The 20,308-nt window shown below is 39.6% G+C and overlaps 1 protein-coding gene across 3 annotated transcripts in view; it reads left to right on the top strand.

The window, feature by feature from the left end:
* Window positions 1-20,308, top strand: part of PAAF1 (proteasomal ATPase associated factor 1) — a 63,428-nt gene that overhangs the window by 10,906 nt on the left and 32,214 nt on the right. For all 3 annotated transcript variants that reach the window (XR_009564909.2, XR_009564910.1, XM_030836116.2), the window contains exons 5-8: window positions 5,984-6,082; window positions 6,708-6,858; window positions 14,139-14,333; window positions 19,141-19,232. Coding sequence is in view for 1 of the 3 variants with exons in the window: in XM_030836116.2 (XP_030691976.1) it covers window positions 5,984-6,082; window positions 6,708-6,858; window positions 14,139-14,333; window positions 19,141-19,232 (537 nt within the window). In the remaining 2 variants the exon portion in view is untranslated. The remainder of the gene's footprint in view (window positions 1-5,983; window positions 6,083-6,707; window positions 6,859-14,138; window positions 14,334-19,140; window positions 19,233-20,308) is intronic.

Genomic DNA, 20,308 nt, shown 5'->3' on the forward strand with positions numbered 1-20,308 from the left:
AGGATTGTATTGCTATAAAATTCCGTCTTAAGAACTGCTTTTGCTGCATCCCATAGGTTTTGGGTCGTCATGTTTTCATTGTCATTTGTCTCTAGATATTTTTTGATTTCCTCTTTGATTTCTTCAGTGATCTCTTGGTTATTAAGTAGTGTATTGTTTAGCCTCCATGTGTTTGTATTTTTTACAGATTTTTTTCCTGTAATTGATATCTAGTCTCATAGCGTTGCAGTCAGAAAAGATACTTGATATGATTTCAATTTTCTTAAATTTACCAAGGCTTGATTTGTGACCTAAGATATGATCTATCCTGGAGAATGTTCCATGAGCACTTGAGAAAAATGTGCATTCTGTTGTTTTTGGATAGAATGTCCTATAAATATCAATTAAGTCCATCTTGTTTAATGTATCATTTAAAGCTTGTGTTTCCTTATTTATTTTCATTTTGGATGATCTGTCCATTGGTGAAAGTGGGATGTTAAAGTCCCATACTACGATTGTGTTACTGTCGATTTCCCCTTTTATGGCTGTTAGCATTTGCCTTATGTATTGAGGTGCTCCTATGTTGGGTGCATAAATATTTACAATTGTTATATCTTCTTCTTGGATTGATCCCTTCATCATTATGTAGTGTCCTTCTTTGTCTCTTGTAATAGTCTTTAACGTCATTTTGTCTGATATGAGAATTGCTACTCCAGCTTTCTTCTGATTTCCATTTGCATGGGATATCTTTTTCCATCCCCTCACTTTCAGGCTGTATGTGTCCCTAGGTCTGAAGTGGGTCTCTTGTAGACAGCATGTATACAGGTCTTGTTTTTGTATCTATTCAGCCAGTCTGTCTTTTGGTTGGAGCATTTAATCCATTTACATTTAAGGTAGATATCAATATGTATGTTCCTATTACTATTTTCTTAATTGTTTTGGGTTTGTTATTGTAGGTCTTTTCCTTCTCTTGTGTTTCCTGCCTAGAGAAGTTCCTTTAGCATTTGTTGTAAAGCTGGTTTGGTGGTGCTGAATTCTCTTAGCCTTTGCTTGTCTCTAAAGGTTTTAATTTCTCTGTCGAATCTGAATGAGATCCTTGCTGGGTAGAGTAATCTTGGTTGTAGGTCTTTCCCTTTCATCACTTTAAATATGTCCTGCCACTCCCTTCTGGCTTGCAGAGTTTCTGCTGAAAGATCAGCTGTTCACCTTATGGGTATTCCCTTGTATGTTATTTGTTGTTTTTCCCTTGCTCCTTTTAATATTTTTTCTTTGTATTTAATTTTTGATAGTTTAGTTAATATGTGTCTTGGCATGTTTCTCCTTGGATTTATCCTGTATGGGACTCTCTGCACTTCCTGGACCTGATTGACTATTTCCTTTCCCACATTAGGGAAGTTTTCAACTATAATCTCTTCAAATATTTTCTCAGTCCCTTTCTTTTTCTCTTCTTCTTCTGAGACCCCTGTAATTCAAATGTTGGTGCGTTTAATGTTGTCCCAGAGGTCTCTCAGACTGTCCTCAATTCTTTTCATTTTTCTTTATTTTGCTCTGCAGTAGTTATTTCCACTATTTTATCTTCCAGGTCACTTATCCGTTCTTCTGCTTCAGTTATTCTGCTGTTGATTCCTTCTAGAGAATTTTTTTTTAATTTATTTATTTTACTTATTTTTATTTTTTGACTGTGTTGGCTCTTTGTTGCTGCTCGCGGCTTTCTCTAGTTGTGTCAAGTGGGGGCTACTCTTCATTGTGGTGCACTGGCTTCTCATTGTGGTGGCTTCTCTTGTTGCAGAGCACGGGCTCTAGGTGTGTGGGCTTCAGTAGTTGTGGCTTGCAGGCTTCAGTAGTTGTGATTCGTGAGCTATAGAGCACAGACTCAGTAGTTATGGCACATGGACTTGGTAGCTCCATGGCATGTGGGATCTTCTCCGGACCAGGGCTCGAACCGATGTCCCCTGCATTGGCAGGCGGATTCTTAACCACTGCGCCACCAGGGAAGCCCCCTTCTAGAGAATTTTTTATTTCATTTATTGTGTTGTTCATCATTGTTTGTTTGCTCTGTAGTTCTTCTAGGTCCTTGTTAAACATTTCTTGTATTTTCTCCATTCTATTTCCAAGATTTTGGATCATCTTTACTATCATTACTCTGAATTCTTTTTCAGGTAGACTGCCTATTTCCTTTTCATTTGTTTGGTCTGGTGGATTTTTACCTTGCTCCTTCATCTGCTGTGCGTTCCTCTGTCTTCTCATTTTGCTTAACTTACTGTGTTTGGGGTCTCCTTTTCACAGGCTGCAGGTTCATAGCTTCCGTTGATTTTGGTGTCTGCCCCCAGTGGCTAAGGTTGGTTCAGTGGATTGTGTAGGCTTCCTGGTGGAGGGGACTGGTGCCTGTGTTCTGGTGGAAGAGGCTAGATCTTGTCTTTCTGGTGGGCAAGACCGTATCCGGTGGTATGTTTTAGGGTGCCTGTGGCCTTATTCTGATTATAGGCAGCCTCTCTGCTAATGGGTGGGGTTGTGTTCCTGTCTTGCTAGTTTTTTGGCATAGGGTGTCCAGCACTGTAGCTTGCTGTTCGTTGAGTGGAGCTGGGTCTTAGCGTTGAGATGGAGGTCTCTGGGAGAGCTTTCGCCATTTGATATTATGTGGAGCTGGGAGGTCTCTGGTTGACCAATGTCCTGAACTCGGCTCTCCCACCTCAGAGGTACAGGCCTGACACCCGGCCGGAGCACCAAAACCCTGTCAGCCACATGGCTTAGAAGAAAAGGAAGGAAAAAAAGAAAGAAAGAAAGAAAAAATAAAATAAAGTTATTAAAATAAAACATAAAAAAAATTAAAAATGAAAAGATTAAAAAGTAATAAAAAAAGGGGAAAAAAGAAAGAAAGAATAGAGCAAGCAAACCGAAAAACAAATCCACCAATGATAACAAGCACTAAAAACTATACTAAAAAATAAAAAACAAACAAAAAAAACCAGACAGACAGAACCCTAGGACAAATGGTAAAAGCAAAGCTATACAGACAAAATCACACAAAGAAGCATACACATACACACTCACAAAAAGAGAGAAAGGAAAAAAATATATATATCTTTTGGGAAGTCTGAGATCTTCTGCCAGCGTTCAGTAGGTGTTCTGTAGGAGTTGTTCCACATGTAGATGTATTTCTGATGTATTTGTGGGGAGGATGGTCATCTCCACATCTTACTCCTCCACCATTTTGAAGGTCTCTGAATTGTCATCTTTATCCAATATTTAGGAATGCTCCATTGATCTGTCTGTTCTTTTGCTGTAACTAAGGACTAGATCTTTAGCCTTAGGCTCTGACCTAGGTTTGTATCCTGGCTCTGCTCTTTCACCTTGGGGAAATTAAACTACCTCTTAAACCTCAGATTTCTCACCAATACTTAAAGATTTTTGAGTGGATTATATGAGAGTAGTGTCTGTTACATGTCTGGCACATAATAGCTAGCTATTCAATAAATGTTAGTTCTCTTTCCTCTTTCTCTTTAATAAAAATCTGGAGGAAGGAGACAACTGGTATGATGTATAATCTACTTTTCAGTGTTCTATCACTTTGGAAGAATAGATAGTTCAGACTTAATTACTTTTTAGGTCTAGGAACTAGGGCCCCAAAGATATGTAACTGAGATAAATAACACAATATCCCTATCCTTTCCAGGAAGAGTATATTAACTGAGAGGGTACCAAATCATATATCAGAGTTTCTCAACCTTGGCAGTATTGACATTTTAAGCTAGATAATTCTTTTTTGTAGGGGACTGTTCTATGCACTGTAGGATGTTTAGCTGCATCCCTGGCCTCTAGCTACAAGTTGTCCATTGGACACCGCCCCCAGTTGTGACAACTAAAAATGTTTACAGACATCACCAAATGTCCCCCCAGAAACAAATTGCCCCTGGTTGACAACCACTATGATATATTGAGTTGGCCAAAAAGTTCATTTGGGTTTTGCCGTAAGATGTTATAGAAAAATCCAAACGAACTTTTTGGCCAACCCAATATAAACATAGAAGCTGAAGACCACTGGGGGAGGAAGTGGTGAACTCCTTGGGGAGTTGGGAAAACCATTTACCTTTTGAGGAGTGGGTCATTTTTTAAAAAATCATTAATAGTTCATTTATTCTATTTCTTATTCTCCCTTTCTCTTATTTGAGCTCATTATTAGGTGATTCACCCATTTATTAATCACCTACTATATTCCAGATACTCTTCTGGGCACTGGGGCTATATAGTAATGGATAGAACTGTGGTATAGAGCCTGTATTCTAGGGTGTGGGTCCAGACAGGATTTGCCATGACTTGGATATAAGATGTGAGTAAATGAGGAGTTGGGATAATTCCAAAAATTTTGGCCTGAGAATTGGGTAAATTCTGGTGTCATTTACTTGGGGGACAAGTAGTTGCATTGGTAGGGAGCAGGGGAAATAAGGGTTCTATTTTGGACATGTTAAGTTTCAGGTGTCCACTATAAAGCCAAAGATAGATGCCTGGCAGGCAGTTGGATAGATGGTGCCTGAGTCAGGAAAGAGGTTGGGCTGTATTGCTTTAGGGATTAAATTGATTTCAGAGTGAGTAGGAAAGTGTTTAAATATGTTTTGTTTCTGGGGCCCTTGAATGGGGACAGTAGCTGGTCTCATTGATATAGGTCAGATGGCTTTACTTTCTTATCTAGTGTTGATGAGCTGCTTCATCCCTCTTCCCAAACTGTTATTAGGTATTTGTTAAATAGTTACTGTGTACTAGCCTGTGATTTGTGTGAGAAAGTGCTGGACATCGTTCTGACACTTATAAAGCTCATCATGTAGTTGGGGAGCCAGAATAGAGTTGAACTTGACAGTACTGGTAGTCAGATTTAAGGCCCAGGATTAGGGTGGTAGCAGTGGTGTTGGAGAAGAAAGATACATCTGAGAAATGTCTCCTACACTAGAATGTGAAAGCAGTATCCACCGATGAGAAGCTAGGAGCAGAATGGGATTATTATGAGGATCAAATGATCCAGTGTATTTAAAAATGTTTTATAAATGATAAAACATGATATAAATGTTAATTGTTGTCATAATCCTTAAAGTTAAAAGAACTGCAATTAAGTTAATGGTCCTTTTATTGAGGAACCAAAATAAAGAAGAAAAAGTCTTAGAAAGTGTTAGAGTTGACCCATATATCCCTTTAGTTTTTGCCAGACCTATTCATTATGGCTTAATTGGCATAGAGATGTAAAGTGGAAGGTTGAATAATTAAAGGCAAAGTTCCTATTTTTTTTTGTTGTTGAAAGTTCCTACTTTTTAAAAATAATTTAGGTCATATTGGAATCATAGTTGCTGGGAATATGACTGTGATTATATATCTCAGTCTTACATTTCTGGAATATTTGTAACTGGGTGTTTTTTAATAAAAAGGGGATATTATGTATGCATGTATTGATTTATGAAAGAGACTTGACATTCTGATCATGGCTTATTCATGAAGTGATTCCTAATATTGAAATTGCATAAGTGAATTTGAGAATTTTTCTATTACTTATTCTGAAATACACACACAGGCAGTTATGATTTTACAGAGGGAATGTAAAGTAGTAAATTGGAAGCATCCTTACTTTTCCTTGAATCCTGGTGCATCTTGGAAATCTGTCTTTTTGTGTAAGTGGGTTCCTAAGAATTAGGAGAGGTATCTTAATTTTAAAATGAAATAGCAAAAGATAGAAACTATGGAAATGATATGGGAATAAGTAACTTTATAGCTGAAGCAGGAGATTATAGATGACTACAAGAATAGTTTTTTGTTTCGAGAAATAAAGGGTTTTGGCTCCAGCCTTGTTGGGAGATCGGTGATGATAACTCAGCCTTCATATGAAACACATGTCCTTTGTGTTGGGAAGCACAGGCTTGAAGAAGTCTTAGAGAGTGTGAAATGAGAGAGGTTTTGTAACATATTTCAAGGGAAGAAGAGCATTTCGTTATTTGTAACACTGGTTGTTTTGTCGTTTAAACAGATAACATGCCTGGACATTTCCAGTGGAGGAGGCCTTGGTGTGTCTTCTAGTACCGATGGGAGCATGAAGATCTGGCAGGCTTCCAATGGAGAGCTCAGAGTAAAGGCTTTGGGTACACTTTTAGGGTGGTCTGAGAAACCTTAGACTGGGCCATGGAAAGAAGAGTGGCCCATTCTGAAAATGTAGGAACACTGCACTTCAATTGATCTTTGTTCTTCCATTTGTTAATCTGAGAACCATGCTCAAGTTTGGTGATTTGCCAGAACAAATTGGGGCTGGAACAGTGGAAGAGCCAGGCTAGTGAATGTCTGTGAGTGGATGGTATGAACTGCCTTCAGTGACCCATTTCTAAGACAGAGTAACTAGGCTGTTACACTGACTGTATGGCTGAGCCCCCCAACCTGTACAGAGGATTTTAAGAAAAGACAAGTAAAAGAGCCCTCAAGCCTCCTCAGCTCCTTATATGTAGAACTAGACTTAGGGGTGGCTATGAGAGCTATGGAATTCAAATTCACAACATTTGCAGCCAAAGCCCAGGAAAGGGAGCCAACAGCTCTAAGAACATTACCTGGTATACAGATGAACTAAAGAGATTCTTTGGACCTCTTTTGTTTTAAAATGCAGCATGTAGATATATCATTTACGGAACTAAGGATATGGGAGGTAAGAGAACATCAAGGGACGGACAAGAGAACTAGCATGGAATTTTCTTTTGTTTTTCCAGAGAGTATTGGAAGGACATGTATCTGATGTGAATTGTTGCAGGTTTTTCCCATCAGGCCTTGTGGTTCTGAGTGGGGGAATGGATGCCCAGCTGAAGATCTGGTCAGCTGAAGATGCTAACTGTGTGGTGACCTTCAAAGGTCACAAAGGAGGTATGAAGAGGGATTTCTCCTAAAGGTTTCTGTAATGATCCCCAGAAATGAATCACCAAAAAGATAGAAACAGAATCTAGTTATCCACAAAAACACAAGTAATTCATCCAACTGGCCATTTAAATGAACTGGTATTTCCCCAAGGATTAGAAATTCCTTTCCTACTCAGTCTTATTATTGCTATCTAGAATTCACTAACTTACATAGACCATTGTTTTCCACAGTTGATAAGGGGAAAAAAGGCTCCATAGGAGATCATCTACTTGTGTGCTGGGAAAAAAGAGAGAGAGGTGTGCCCACTATTTCACATTAGTCCTTTGGCTGAGGTGACAGTAAAAGCTGTGTTGCAAACGGCTGCATCACCAGACATCAGATAGACCTTGGTATTAATGGTCGATTCCTGTGGATTTAAATCACAGTTCAGTTTTTTAAAATGGATTAACCACATAACCTGTTGATATTGGATTGTAGAGACAGAGTGAGAACATCTTCCCTCTGTAACTGATTGGTTGGTTTGTTGGGAAAAAAGTTAATTTAGAGATGTTTTATCCTTAATTTGGAATGTTTTAAAAAAATGGTAAATATGTCATTCTTATTTTTACAAGTTTGGATTTTTTTTTTTTTTTTCGGGTACGCGGGCCTCTCACTGTTGTGGCCTCTCCCGTTGCGGAGCACAGGCTCCAGACGCGCAGGCTCAGCAGCCATGGCTCACGGGCCCAGCCACTCCACGGCATGTGGGATCCTCCTGGACCTGGGCACGAACCCGTCTCCCCGGCAGGCGGACTCTCAACCACTGCGCCACCAGGGAAGCCCCAAGTTTGGATATTTTTGAAAATGTAATAACATCCTCAAATAAGGATGTTATTTCTTACCTTGATCACTCCTTTGGGACCATGATACACATCATCTACACCACTCATTTGGGAATTTATTATGTATTTGCCCTATACTTATGGTATTTAACCCAGTGTTTTTGCCTTGTCTACCTGACTATATTATAAATAGCTTGTGTGTAGAGTTGATTTTTTTAAGTTTTAGTATTTCTTTTTAATGGTTTGTCAGATTACATACAGATCATCTAGCAAACACACATGTTAACCTTAGCAAATAAATGGGTTTTCTTCTGAAACTTAAGTACATGGATGCATTGAAAGGGAGTAGAAGGGATATATAGAGCCTTCTTCACGTTCAGTCCAAAGAACTGACAGGTCTGAGGAGTCAAAGCAGCCTGCACTGTTGGGGAATCCAGGAGCCAAAGGAGTCTAGAAGAACACTGAGGGATTCACCTTAGATCTGGCCACCTTGAAGATGCAAGGCATGGGGGACCTTTCCAGTGAACAAGGCATAGCTCTGCATATTGAACTTAAGAAGATGCATATTTAACATCTGTGCACACTTAACTTCAGAATACCTTTGGATTACTATAGTTATTGACTGTGCCCTCCACATGAATCCTAAGTCTCCCAGTGTTCTTCAGTTCTCCGTAAGAATCCATGTGTGTCACTTAGCTTAGGTTGAACTCTAGAGTGTTTGTTGATCTGATTTAAGCTTTTATTCATATAGTTGTTCCATTCTTTTGGCCTTGTGAGAAAGTTCTGGGGTGGGGGTAGGCGCTTCTCCAGAGTATAACACCCTTACTTTTTTTTCCTTGAGAGGGTTTGTTGTTTTTTTTATAAATTAGATTGAACAGAAATGATAAGCTTTAGGGGAAATTGCATGAAGTCAGATCCAGGTTAATGTCTGTCAGGTCTTAAATGCTTCTCTCTAGTTAATTCTATAAAGGAGCCCCGGGTTTGGGGTTGCCCATTCTTCAGAAGTATGGAGCCAAAATCAAGATTAATCTCCAATAACAGCGGCATATATGGGTCACTGTCTTTACCTAGTTGACTTCCAAGTTGCTTTGTGTGGCTCCTTTTTAACAATCTCTTTAGTTCTGAGATTTTGAAGCATTTTAATAAATGTCATGAACCACATAAACAATAAAGAATTATTATTTGCATTTGTGATCTTTAGTGTTTTCACAAGTGGTGACTAAATAAGAGAAGCAGAAGATAGTGTTGAAGTGGACATGGTCTTTTATTGCCTAGGTAAGTCTTGGCAAGCAAGACATAAAAGGAAGTCTGGATTGAACATTACCTGATGCTTATTGCAAAGAATCATCTGGACACTAATAGAATAGCTCTGTATAAAGATCTGTTATAAAGAATAACCTTTCGTTAGCTTAATTAAGTCCCTGGCTTGCTTACTGCTTCTAGTATATGGAAACATGATAGTAAGGGAGCCAGTACAGTAGAGTGGCAAAACATAGGATTTGGAGACATACAAATCTTGGTTTAAATCTTAATTCTCCCATTTAAAGTCTGGGAAGCCTTGGAAAGTTGCTTAACTTTTCTGAGCCTTAATTTCCTCATATGTAAAATGGGGATAATAGTATTAAATGAAATGGTACATATGAAAGATTTAGTATAATCCCTGGTATGTAATAAGTGCACACTGAATGCTATTATTGTTCATAAAAAATATGACACTATACTTTAAACCCTGCCAGGGAAGTTGAACCTTGTGATGTTTTAACATACTTGTCAAATGTGAAAAGCAGAAATTGTTATTTCTAATACAGTAGACATTTTTGATCTTAGTTGATATGTAATTGGTCTTTTCTAATACTTCTAGATATATATTTTATACTTATTTAAAGGATTAGTGTGTTCTTAAGCAGAGATAAGATTTTTGTAAATCTGTCTAATGAAAAGATAAACTAAAAGCAGTGTTCTATTTGTAATATATGAGTTTACTAAGTAGCTCTAAAGTGTACTTTAATCAGTTTGAAAATTTTTAATTGACCAGGCCATTTAATCAAGGTTGGTGGATTTGGAGATATATATTCATAATCTTAATTCTTTGTAATAAGCACCAGGTCTTTCATAATCTGTGAAAACATTGAGACCAAATGAAACACCATTTCAGTTGATTGGTTGAGGTTTTTTGCTCACCAAGGTAGGAAAGATGCTTACATTTGAGAAACCAGGTTGCATTCTTTTCAAACTCTTATATACTTTCTCTGAAATAGGATATGCTGCCTCCAAGTAATAGGTGCTTCAAGGCTCATTATTTTCTGAGATCTGAATAGAGTAAACTTGTTAAAAAACCTGCCTAGAAATATGAAATTTGCTGTTTCTTACTAATACTTATTTCAGTCATAGTTTCATCTAACATTATTATTATTTCCCAGACTTTGGCTATGATGTTTATCTGTAAATCAGCTGAATCTTTTCTTGAATGCAGATTTTTTTTCATCTTGGTTTATATGTTGAGGATTTCTGTCTGTTTGATTTGGTATCTAAAGCCTTTGCAGCTCTGCTAGGTCTTAGCTATGGCTACTTCTCTTACAAAGGCATTCCTGCTCCTTTATAGCTTCTTCTTAAGGTAATTCCTCACAGATTCCTGCTCCTGTAAGGCTCCTCTTTCTTTTATTCTTGTCACCTAAGAGTAAAGAGACCCACACTAGATGCCACTATGTTGTGACATTTTATTAGAGAGGGAGTGATAGTTTTCCACTCTACTTTCATAAAAAAGGAAAACTTCCTAGATGACAGCTCTTTACTGAGTATTGGTTGAAATTTGTACACAGTTAATACCATTCATAGCTCCCTAGCCACAGCTGTAGCATCCTGTCTTGGATACATATTTTTCAGAACCTTTTTTTTTTTTTTAAGTTTGCATCACTTCCATGGAACTCAGCATTTTTAAATAGTGGTTGGAACTTCCCAATAAAGACATAAACAGATCTTTGATGGCTTAGTAAGAGTTGAAGCCCCTTCCTTATGTTCCTATTGGTGATTCCTTAAGATTCTTGAAAGATCTAAGATCCTTTTCTAGCTAGAATGCTGAGTGTGTTATGGAGATAGAGTGGAAAGGTGGATTTTCTAAACTCAGGGTACTTTATGATTACAAAATATGTTGTAAATAAGAAACATAAAATAGCAACAAGATATGTTGCCTCCTTAGATCTGCTTCTGAGGGAAAGCCTACTTTTAAAAGCTTATCTAGGCTAACACAACATTGTAAAGCAACCACATTCCAATAAAAATGAATTAAAAAAACCAACATATAACCAAAAATAAATAAATAAAAACTTATCTGTATGGCCTTTATCCAGTAGATATATAAGTACAAGGATTACATTTTTTTTTTCCAACCACTGTAACCAGCTATATAAATTGTATTTAGTTTTTATTTTAAATTGGATATATTGGGAAACTTACCCTGTGAATTAGGTCCCACCTGAGAAAATCATATTTTATCAAACAGGCCCTAAATTGGCTACTTTTTAAATTTGTGGCATTTTTATGAATTCATCTTTTTTCTGAAAAAGGCTTTCAAAGTGAAATTTCCACTGAGAGTTGAGGCATGTGGTTAACTGCATGGCTCATCCATCACTTGTACCTTATACTGAGTTTTTGTAGAGTTTTTGTCAAGGTTTATATATCTGAAGTCATCTCATCTTGAGCAGAATGGGAGCAAGCCAGGGCACTGGTTTACTAAGTAACCTTTGATCAGGTACTCTTATTACTCAGCCTGCAAGTGTTTATTGGGCACCTATAATAGGATAATTAAATGGGTTTTAATAAAGCAAGTACTAGCCCTGCCTGTATCACCATAGGGCCAGACTCTCTTTCTACTCTACAGTCCTATGTTGTCACATGTATGCCCCTGAAACTCTTTATGTCCTTGACTGTCTCTACCTTTTTACACTGGGTGCTCCTGAAGCCAGGGATCATAGAAAATAGTCAGATAAGGGGTGACAAAGGGCTTCAAAAGTCATAAAATCTGTGGACATTTTGGATATTATAACACTCTGCATCTTACTTGATCTTTTTTAGCAGGTGGTCCCCTGTCGAGGTATGGTACAGGGGCCCAGGAGATGTGTATACTCAGCTTCCTGCTGGGCTCCTCTAACACTGCTCTGGCAAAAGTGGAGCACTGGCTCACGCTACCTGTCTGCAAACAGGTGAGGTAGAAGCTCAGCTTCCCCTTGACCTTGCTGACGCCTTCCTGGTAGAAGTGGGGCACCTTCTTGCATCACCTCAACTTGCACTACTTCTTTTCCTCCAAAGTGGGCTTGTAAGCTCTGTTTCCTGCTGACTGACACTAGGGGATGGGTTGGGGAAAGTGGAGTGCTACTTCCCTGTCCCTTATGTTTTACCTCTTTCCCCCATTGGTGCTGGGTGAGAGTAGAGGCCCAGCTCCCCGCTGACAGTACCCTGCTGGGCCTGGTCAGTGTCGCTGGGTGGGGGGAATTGGAGAGCTGTCTTCTGCTTCCATGGGGGTTGAGGTAGAAATCACTCCCTGTTCAGCCCCACTGACTCTTTGGGAGAGGGGAGGTAGCAGTTTTTCTGTTGCTGTTTGAGTAAGATGGATATTGCCAAAAAGCTTTTCTGTACTGTTAGGCCACCCTTTTCTAAGTCTTCTGCCTAGAGGCAACAGACTTTTCTTGGAGTTGTTTGGTTGTTGTTTTTTGTTTTTAATTTGTGCCTTTTTTTAAAAATTAGTTCTATGTTAGAGGCTTCTGCGGTGTCCTGTCTAGGATATATGGGAGGCAGTAAGGAAATCCAGGGAATTCATTGCCCTGTTGTTCTTCAAGTCTTGAGGTCCCTAGGTGGACTGCTTTCTTCTTTACATCTTTCAACCTTCTTGTGCTTGTTTGTTGTCTTATGTCCAGGTTTTTTTAGTTGTAAGGAGAGGACCTGGGAGCAATGGGACTACTCCATCTTGGCCAGATGAGGAGTCACTCCTTTTTTATGATTAGTTCCCAATGGAAGCAGCAGGATCTTTTAAGACAGTGATTTTCACACTGAACTGTCTAGGATGTCTACTTAATTTTTGTTTAAAAAACAGTTTTTATACGACCCAGCAATCCCACTACTGGGCATGTACCCTGAGAAACTGATAATTCACGAAGAGTCATGTTGGGCTTCCCTGGTGGCGCAGTGGTTAAGAATCTGCCTGCCAATTCAGGGGACACGGGTTCAAGCCCTGGTCTGGGAAGATCCCACATGCTGCAGAGCAACTAAGCCCATGCACCACAACTACTGAGCCTGTGCTCTAGAGTCTGGGAGCCAAACTAATGAGTCTGCATGCTACAACTACTGAAGTCCATGTGCCTAGAGCCCGTGCTCTGCAACAAGAGAAGCCACTGCAATGAGAAGCCCATGTACCACAACAAAGAGTAGCCCCTGCTCGCTGCAACTAGAGAAAAGCCCTAGCGCGCTGCAACTAGAGAAAAGCCCTCACGCAGCAATGAAGACCCAATGCAGCCATAAATTTAAAAAAAAAAAAAAAAAAAAAAGAGTCATGTACCACAGTGTTCATTGCAGCACTATTTGCAATAGTCAGGACATGGAAGCAACCTAAGTGTCCATTGACAGATGAATGGATAAAGAAGATGTGGCACATATATACAATGGAATATTACTCAGCCATAAAAAAGAAGTGAAACTGAGTTATTTGTAATGAGGTGGATGGACCTAGAGTCTGTCATACAGAGTGAAGTAAATCAGAAAGAGAAAAACAAATAGCGTATGGTAACATATGGAATCTAAAAAAACAAAACATGATTCTGAAGAACCTAGGCACAGGACAGGAATAAAGATGTAGACGTGGAGAATGGACTTGAGGACATGGGAAGGGGGAAGGGTAAGCCAGGATGAAGTGAGAGAGTGGCATGGACATATATACACTACCAAATGTAAAATAGATAACTAGTGGAAAGCAGCCACATAGCATAGGGAGATCAGCTCGGTGCTTTGTGACCACCTAGAGGGGTGGGATAGGGATGATGGGAGGGAGACGCAAGTGGGAGGGGATATGGGGATATATGTATGTATACGTATAGCTGACTCACTTTGTTATACAGCAGAAACTAACACACCATTGTAAAGCAATTATACTCCAGTAACGATTTTTTTAAAAAATAAATAAATTAAAAAACAACAGGTTCTAAAGCCAAAATAATAACTTGAAAACCACTGCTCTAGAAAACCACATGCCACTAAAAATTAAATCCAAAGCTTCTTTTCCATGTCTGTCTCTTGCAGCTAGTCATTGGGAAACAGGGACCCTGTTCTGTTTATTTCTGTTTTTCTGGCACCAGCCTGTAGTACATATCCAGTACTTGTTTGTGAAGGAATAGAGTCATTTATGCAGATATGTCTTCTCTGCCCTTGTAGTTCTTTTACTACCTACTCCATTTTAGGGTCTTTTTTTTTTTCTCTTGTCAGGTATCCTGGATACAGCCATTGTTGATCGGGGGAAGAATGTGGTATCTGGTTCTCGAGATGGGACAGCACGACTTTGGGACTGTGGGCGCTCAGCCTGCTTGGGAGTCATTGCAGACTGTGGGTCTTCCATCAACGGAGTAGCTGTGGGTACTGCTGACAACTCTATAAACCTTGGCTCCCCTGAGCAGACGCCCAGTGAGTTGATAACAGTATATGAATTTATTTTGTTTCCTTATATTCCTTCAGTGTTTGCCTTAGTTTCTCCTTTTCTTCCTTGTTCTCTCCTGCTCTGTAGCTGGTATTTCCATTTTTACCATAAGATTAATATTTGTTGCATATCTACTATGTTTCTGTTGCTTTGGAATCTACAAAGGAAGTATATGTCACAGTTATTGCATTTGAGTAAGTACAGTTTAATTTAGCAGATGAGACTAATGCCTGTAAAACAGAACAATAAAATTTTGGCTGAAGTAACTTAGTGATTCACTTAATGCAAATATAATGTGTTTTTGGAAGAAGAGAGTGTTTTAGGTTAGTATAGATGAGAGATGTCACAAAAGAAGTTGAACCTTGAAGGATAGATTCAAGTTGAACAGACAAGAATGGGAAGGATGGGAGAATGGGAACTAGGGCAGGGATAGAGGTAGGGGCAGTTCACATTAAAATAGTGTGGAGGTAAAATTGACTGTTGGGTAGAGATATGCTTCTTTGGGCCAGAAGTTGGCGTAAGCATAGTAGGGGGAAATAGGTGAGTAGAGTGAAAGCTCTGGTTGAGTCAGAATGATAAAGGTCCTAATAAGGCAGCTTGCATTCTTTTCTTATTTTCCTATGATTATAACATACTTGCTTCTCTGTTTCCATAGGACTATTTTTCTACCATCATCTCTGCTTCTTGTATTTTTTTTTTTAAGAGGCTTTATTTTTTAGAGCAGTTTGGTCCACATGAAATTGAGCAGATAGAGTTCTTGTATACCCTTTGCCCACATACCTGCACACCCTCCCCTGTTATCACCATCCCCCACCAGAGTGGTACTTTTGTTACAATTGATAGACCTAAACTGACACATCATTATCACTCAAAGTTCAAGGTTTAAATTAGGATTCACTCTTGATGTTGTATATTCTGTGGGTTTGGACAAATGTATAATGACATGTATTTATCATTCTAGTATCATGCAGATTTTTCACTGCCTGAAAAATCCCTTTTGCTGCACCAATTCGTCCTTTCATCCCCTATAACCTTTCGCAACTGATATTTTTACTGTCTTCATGGCTTTGCCTTTTCTAGAATGTTGCAGTTGAAATCATAAACTATGTAGCCTTTTCAGATTGGCTTCTTTCACTTAGTAATATGCATTTAAGGTTCCTGCATGTCTTTTCATGCATTGATACCTCATTTCTTTTTTTCCATTTATTTATTTATTTATTTTTAAATGTTTTTCAGGGGGGCTTTCTCTAGTTGTGGCGAGTGGGGGCTACTCTTCGTTGCGGTGCATGGCCTTCTCATTGCGGTGCATGGCCTTCTCATTGCGGTGGCTTCTCTTGTTGCAGAGCACGGGCTCTAGGTGCGCAGGCTTCAGTAGTTGTGGCGTGCGAGCTCAGTAGTTGTGGTGCACGGGCTTAGTTGCTCCACAGCATGTGGGATCTTCCCGGACCAGGGCTCGAACCCATGTCCCCTGCATTGGCAGGTGGATTCTTATCCACTGTGCCACCAAGGAAGTCCTTGATACCTCATTGTTTTAAACACTGAACAATATTCCATTGTTTTATTCATCTACTGGAGGACATCTTGGTTGTTTCCAAGTTTGGACAATTATAAATAAAGCTGCTATAAATATCCCTGTGTAGGTTTTTGTGTGGATATATGTTTTCAGCTCATTTGGGTGAATTTTGCCCCTCACTGTGGACACACTGCAGGTACTCTCCTCACTCTCTTAAACTTCCCATATAGATACACTGTGGTCCAAGAATTAAAATGGTTGTGACTACCACATGTTGCCTGGCCCCTCTTTGGGAATTAATCGATTAATAGGAAGAGTATTTCCCAAAGTGTGACACATGTGCAGTGAGTGGTAAACAAGATCATTTCAGGCAGTACACATTTTTAATAGTTACATATTAATGCACACATATCTCACTTCAAACCTAAGATTTCACAGATACTACTTAAAATAAGGTTGAGTTTTTTAAAATTTGTTGGTTTAAAGTAATTTAAATGAAAATATTCTTGTTTCCTCTATTTCCTCACTTCCCACTTACTGTTCAACCCGGCCAAGGATGGTTTGTGCCCCAGCTACTTAACCAGCAGCAGCTCTTGTCGAGGTCACCAGTGACTCCATGTTGCATAATCCAGTGTTACTTCTCTGTGCTTATCCTTCCAAATTCTCAACAGGATACAACACAGTAAACTCTTCTCTTCAGGACACTTTTCTTTCTTGGCTTCTGTAATACCACACTACACTGCTTTTCTCTCTATCTCATTGGCTGCTGCTTCTTAGTCTCCTTTTAAAAAAAAACCATTTATTTATTTATTTGGCTGCGTTGGGTCTTAGTTGCGGCACGTGGGATCTTTTTTAGTTGCAGCATGTGGGATCTAGTTCCCTGACCAGGTTTTGAGCCCAGGCCCCCTGCACTGGGAGCGTGGAGCCTTAGCCACTGGACCACCAGGGAAGTCCCAATCTCCTTTTACATGTCTCCTTTATTCTATCTTTAAATATTGGAGGGCTCTCAGCTCTACAATTTCTCTCTTAGGTGATCTCATCAGTTCCATGACTTTAAATGTTGTATTTAAGCTGGTGATTTCCAAAAGTATATCTAAAGCATAGATCTTTCACTTGCATTTCAGACTCTATTTAGATGTCTAATAGACATCTTGAACTTATAACATGGAGTGTTTGATTTCCTCCCACCCCAAATCTGTTTTTCCCATCTCAGTAAATGGCACCACCATCTTCTTGCTCAAGCCCAAAGCCTGAGATTCATTCAAGATCCACCCCCACCGTTCCTCATGTCCCGCATCAGCAAAGTCTGTCATCTCTACCTTCAGAATGTTGCTCATTTTTCCACCTCACGTTCTTCCTCCAGCTCTCCCTTCCTCCTGCCAGCATCCTCATCCATTCTACCATCATCTGTTGCCTGCACTATTCTATAATCTATTCTCCTCAGAGGAACCATCATGGTCATTTAAAAAACATAAATCAAGGGACTTCCCTGGTGGTCCAGTGGGTAAGAGTCCGTGCTCCCAATGCAGGGGGCCTGGGTTTGATCCCTGGTCAGGGAACTAGATTCCACACGCATGCCACAACTAAGAGCCTGCATGCCGCAACTAAGAGTCCACTTGCCGCCACAATGATCCAGTGCAGCCAAAATAAATTAAAATTTAAAAAAAGTAAATAAATAAAAAACATAAGTCATATCACTCTCCTTTGTCTCTACTCTCCTCTAGCAGCCTCCTTTTTGTATTTTTTTGTTTGGTTGGGTTTTTTTGGCCATGTGGGATCTTAATTCCCCAACCAGAGATTGAACCTGCATCCCCTGCCATGGAAGCATGGAGTCTTAACCACTGGACTGCCAGGGAAGTCCATAGTGGCCTCCTTTTATACATATGTTTGGCCCTCCATATCCATGGGTTCCTCATTCAGAACACAATCCACAGTTGGTTGAATCTGCAGATGTGGCACCTTTTGATATGGAGGGCCAACTCTGGGGACTTGAGCATCTGCGAATCTTGGTGTCTGCGGCGGGTCCTGGAAGCAACCTTCTGTAAATACCGAGGGACAACTATGTATTAAAATCCTAACCCCTTACCATGGCTTATTAAAAATGCTTACTTTCTAACCCCTGCAGTCCTCTCCAGCCTCAAGTCACACCACCCTCTGCCAGTTCCATTGTGTCCCAGCCATAGGTCTCTGTTCTTGGAGCACAACAGACTGCCAGCCTCCCGGCTTTTGCCTTGTTCTTCCCTTAGCCTAGAATGTACCTCCCAAAACTTTTCACATGGCTGGCTTCTGTTTACCATTCATGTCTCAGTTGAAAAATAACCTCCATGAAACCTATTTAAAATTGAAGTTTAGGGCTTCCCTGGTGCAATGGTTAAGAATCCGCCTGCCAGTGCAGGGGACACAGGTTTGAGCCCTGGTCCGGAAAGATCCCACATGCTGCGGAGCAACTAAGCCCGTGAGCCACAACTACTGAGGCTGCGTGCCACAACTACTGAAGCCTGCCCGTCTAGAGCCCGTGCTTTGCAACAAGAGAAGCCACAACAATGAGAAGCCTATGCGCTGCAACGAAGAGTAGCCCCCGCTCACCACAGCTAGAGAAAGCCCATGTGCAGCAACGAAGACCCAACGCAGCCAAAAATAAAATAAAAAATAAATTTAAAAATAAATAAAATTGAAGTTTAAAGTTACCTTCCCCCACTCATTTTCCCACCATCTACTCCCTTTTGGTCATATTTTCCTGTTTTATTTCCTTTGTGGAACTCATCACTGTCTGAAGATATCCTACTTGTTTATTTGCTTATTTTACTATTTCCTATTTCTACTAGAATCTAGAATCTGCTACTCCTTGAGAGTAAGTACCTTGTCCCTCAGTAAATATTTGTTTAGTGAATGGATAGATCTCATTTCCTTCAGACCATAAGAGCCTTGAGGGCAGAGACTGTCTACTTTGTTCAGCCTTGTACTCCTGCTCCAAGTATGGTATCTTTCCATATTACAGATGACTTAATAATAATATTTTAAAGTTGGGTTTATTGAGAGATATTTTACATGTAGTAAAAGTCATCCTTTTTAATTGCACAGTTCTGTGAGTTTTGACAAATATGTACAGTCATATAAATAATACCACAGTCAAGATATAGAACATAATAAATGTTTTTTTAATATTAATAAGTGAATCACTAACAGAATAACTCAGTAAACAGCCATCAATAGTTGTGCTTTCTGGGTACTGCCAGCTGATCAGCCTAGCCCATTATTGACATAGCTCATCTGTCATGCAGGCGAACGGGAGGTTGGAACAGAGTCGAAAATGCTGCTTTTGGCCCGAGAAGATAAGAAACTTCAGTGCTTGGGACTGCAGAGCAGGCAGCCGGTAAGTGGTTCCTCTAAGACCTTTGAACTCTGGGGCAACCTGGGTCACTCTGATTCTTGGAAAGCTGTTTTGAAAACATTTCTGATTTCTCTGTATGTTCACCTTTTGAAGAAGCTGCATGAGTGAGAGGCAGTACAGTATAGTGATTAAGAGCATGGGATATGGAATAAGGGCAACATTTAAATCCTGGTTCTTCCTAATGGCTGTGACATTGGACAGGTTACTTAACCTCTCTGAGCCTCAGTTTCCTCATCACTAAACTTGTCATAGTAGGATTTACCACATAGGGTTATGTGATGAGATTAAATGTCCTACTGCTTTGTGACCTTTATCAGGTCACTTTCCCTCTGGGCCTTAGTGTGCTGTATGTAAAATGATAAGGTTCTGTAGATTCCCTTCTTCCTCTAAGGTAATGTGAAGATTTTCTGAGTAAAGGACTCATGCATTCAGGGCTCTAGATAATTAATGACCAGAATATCTTTCGTAGAAGAATTGAATTTTCTTCCTTCATTTGCTGAGGTTTTGCCAAGCAGACTCTGCTCTTAATTAAACTCTGAGTTTCTTGAGATTTTCTAAATTTCTTTCCAGCTCCTGTCATCATCACCCAGACAGCTTGAATGATTTGGTTTGGCCACAGGCTTTGTATTTTCATTTCATCTCATGACTTCAGTGTGCTGGTGATGTTTCCATTTTCAAAGTTTGTTCTGGGAACATCACTATTTTTGATCATATTGCCTTTATACTCTGAATTTCCATGCTGGCTTTTACTTCCAAAGGGAAATCAGGGGTTTTTGTTTGTTTTGTTTTCTTTTTTTAGAACTTTCAAACTTTACTGTTTGAACTAACACTAAGGAATAAATAAAAGTCTAATAGTTTGGGTTTTTTTTTTTTCAGGTACCTGGGTGACTTGTGATTCTTTAAATTGCCACTTTGTTTCTTTCCCTTCAAAAGGTTGTCACAAGTGCCTTGAAGCAAAACTTAAATGTGTGAATTGCAAGTGTTTGTCAAATGGAGGGTTGTGCTGAAAAGAGGGTAAAGGAGACTTTTTGGTTTCAAGGATCCCATGAGTCAATGTG

Source organism: Globicephala melas, chromosome 8, assembly GCF_963455315.2.
Source record: "Globicephala melas chromosome 8, mGloMel1.2, whole genome shotgun sequence".
NCBI lineage: Eukaryota > Metazoa > Chordata > Mammalia > Artiodactyla > Delphinidae > Globicephala > Globicephala melas.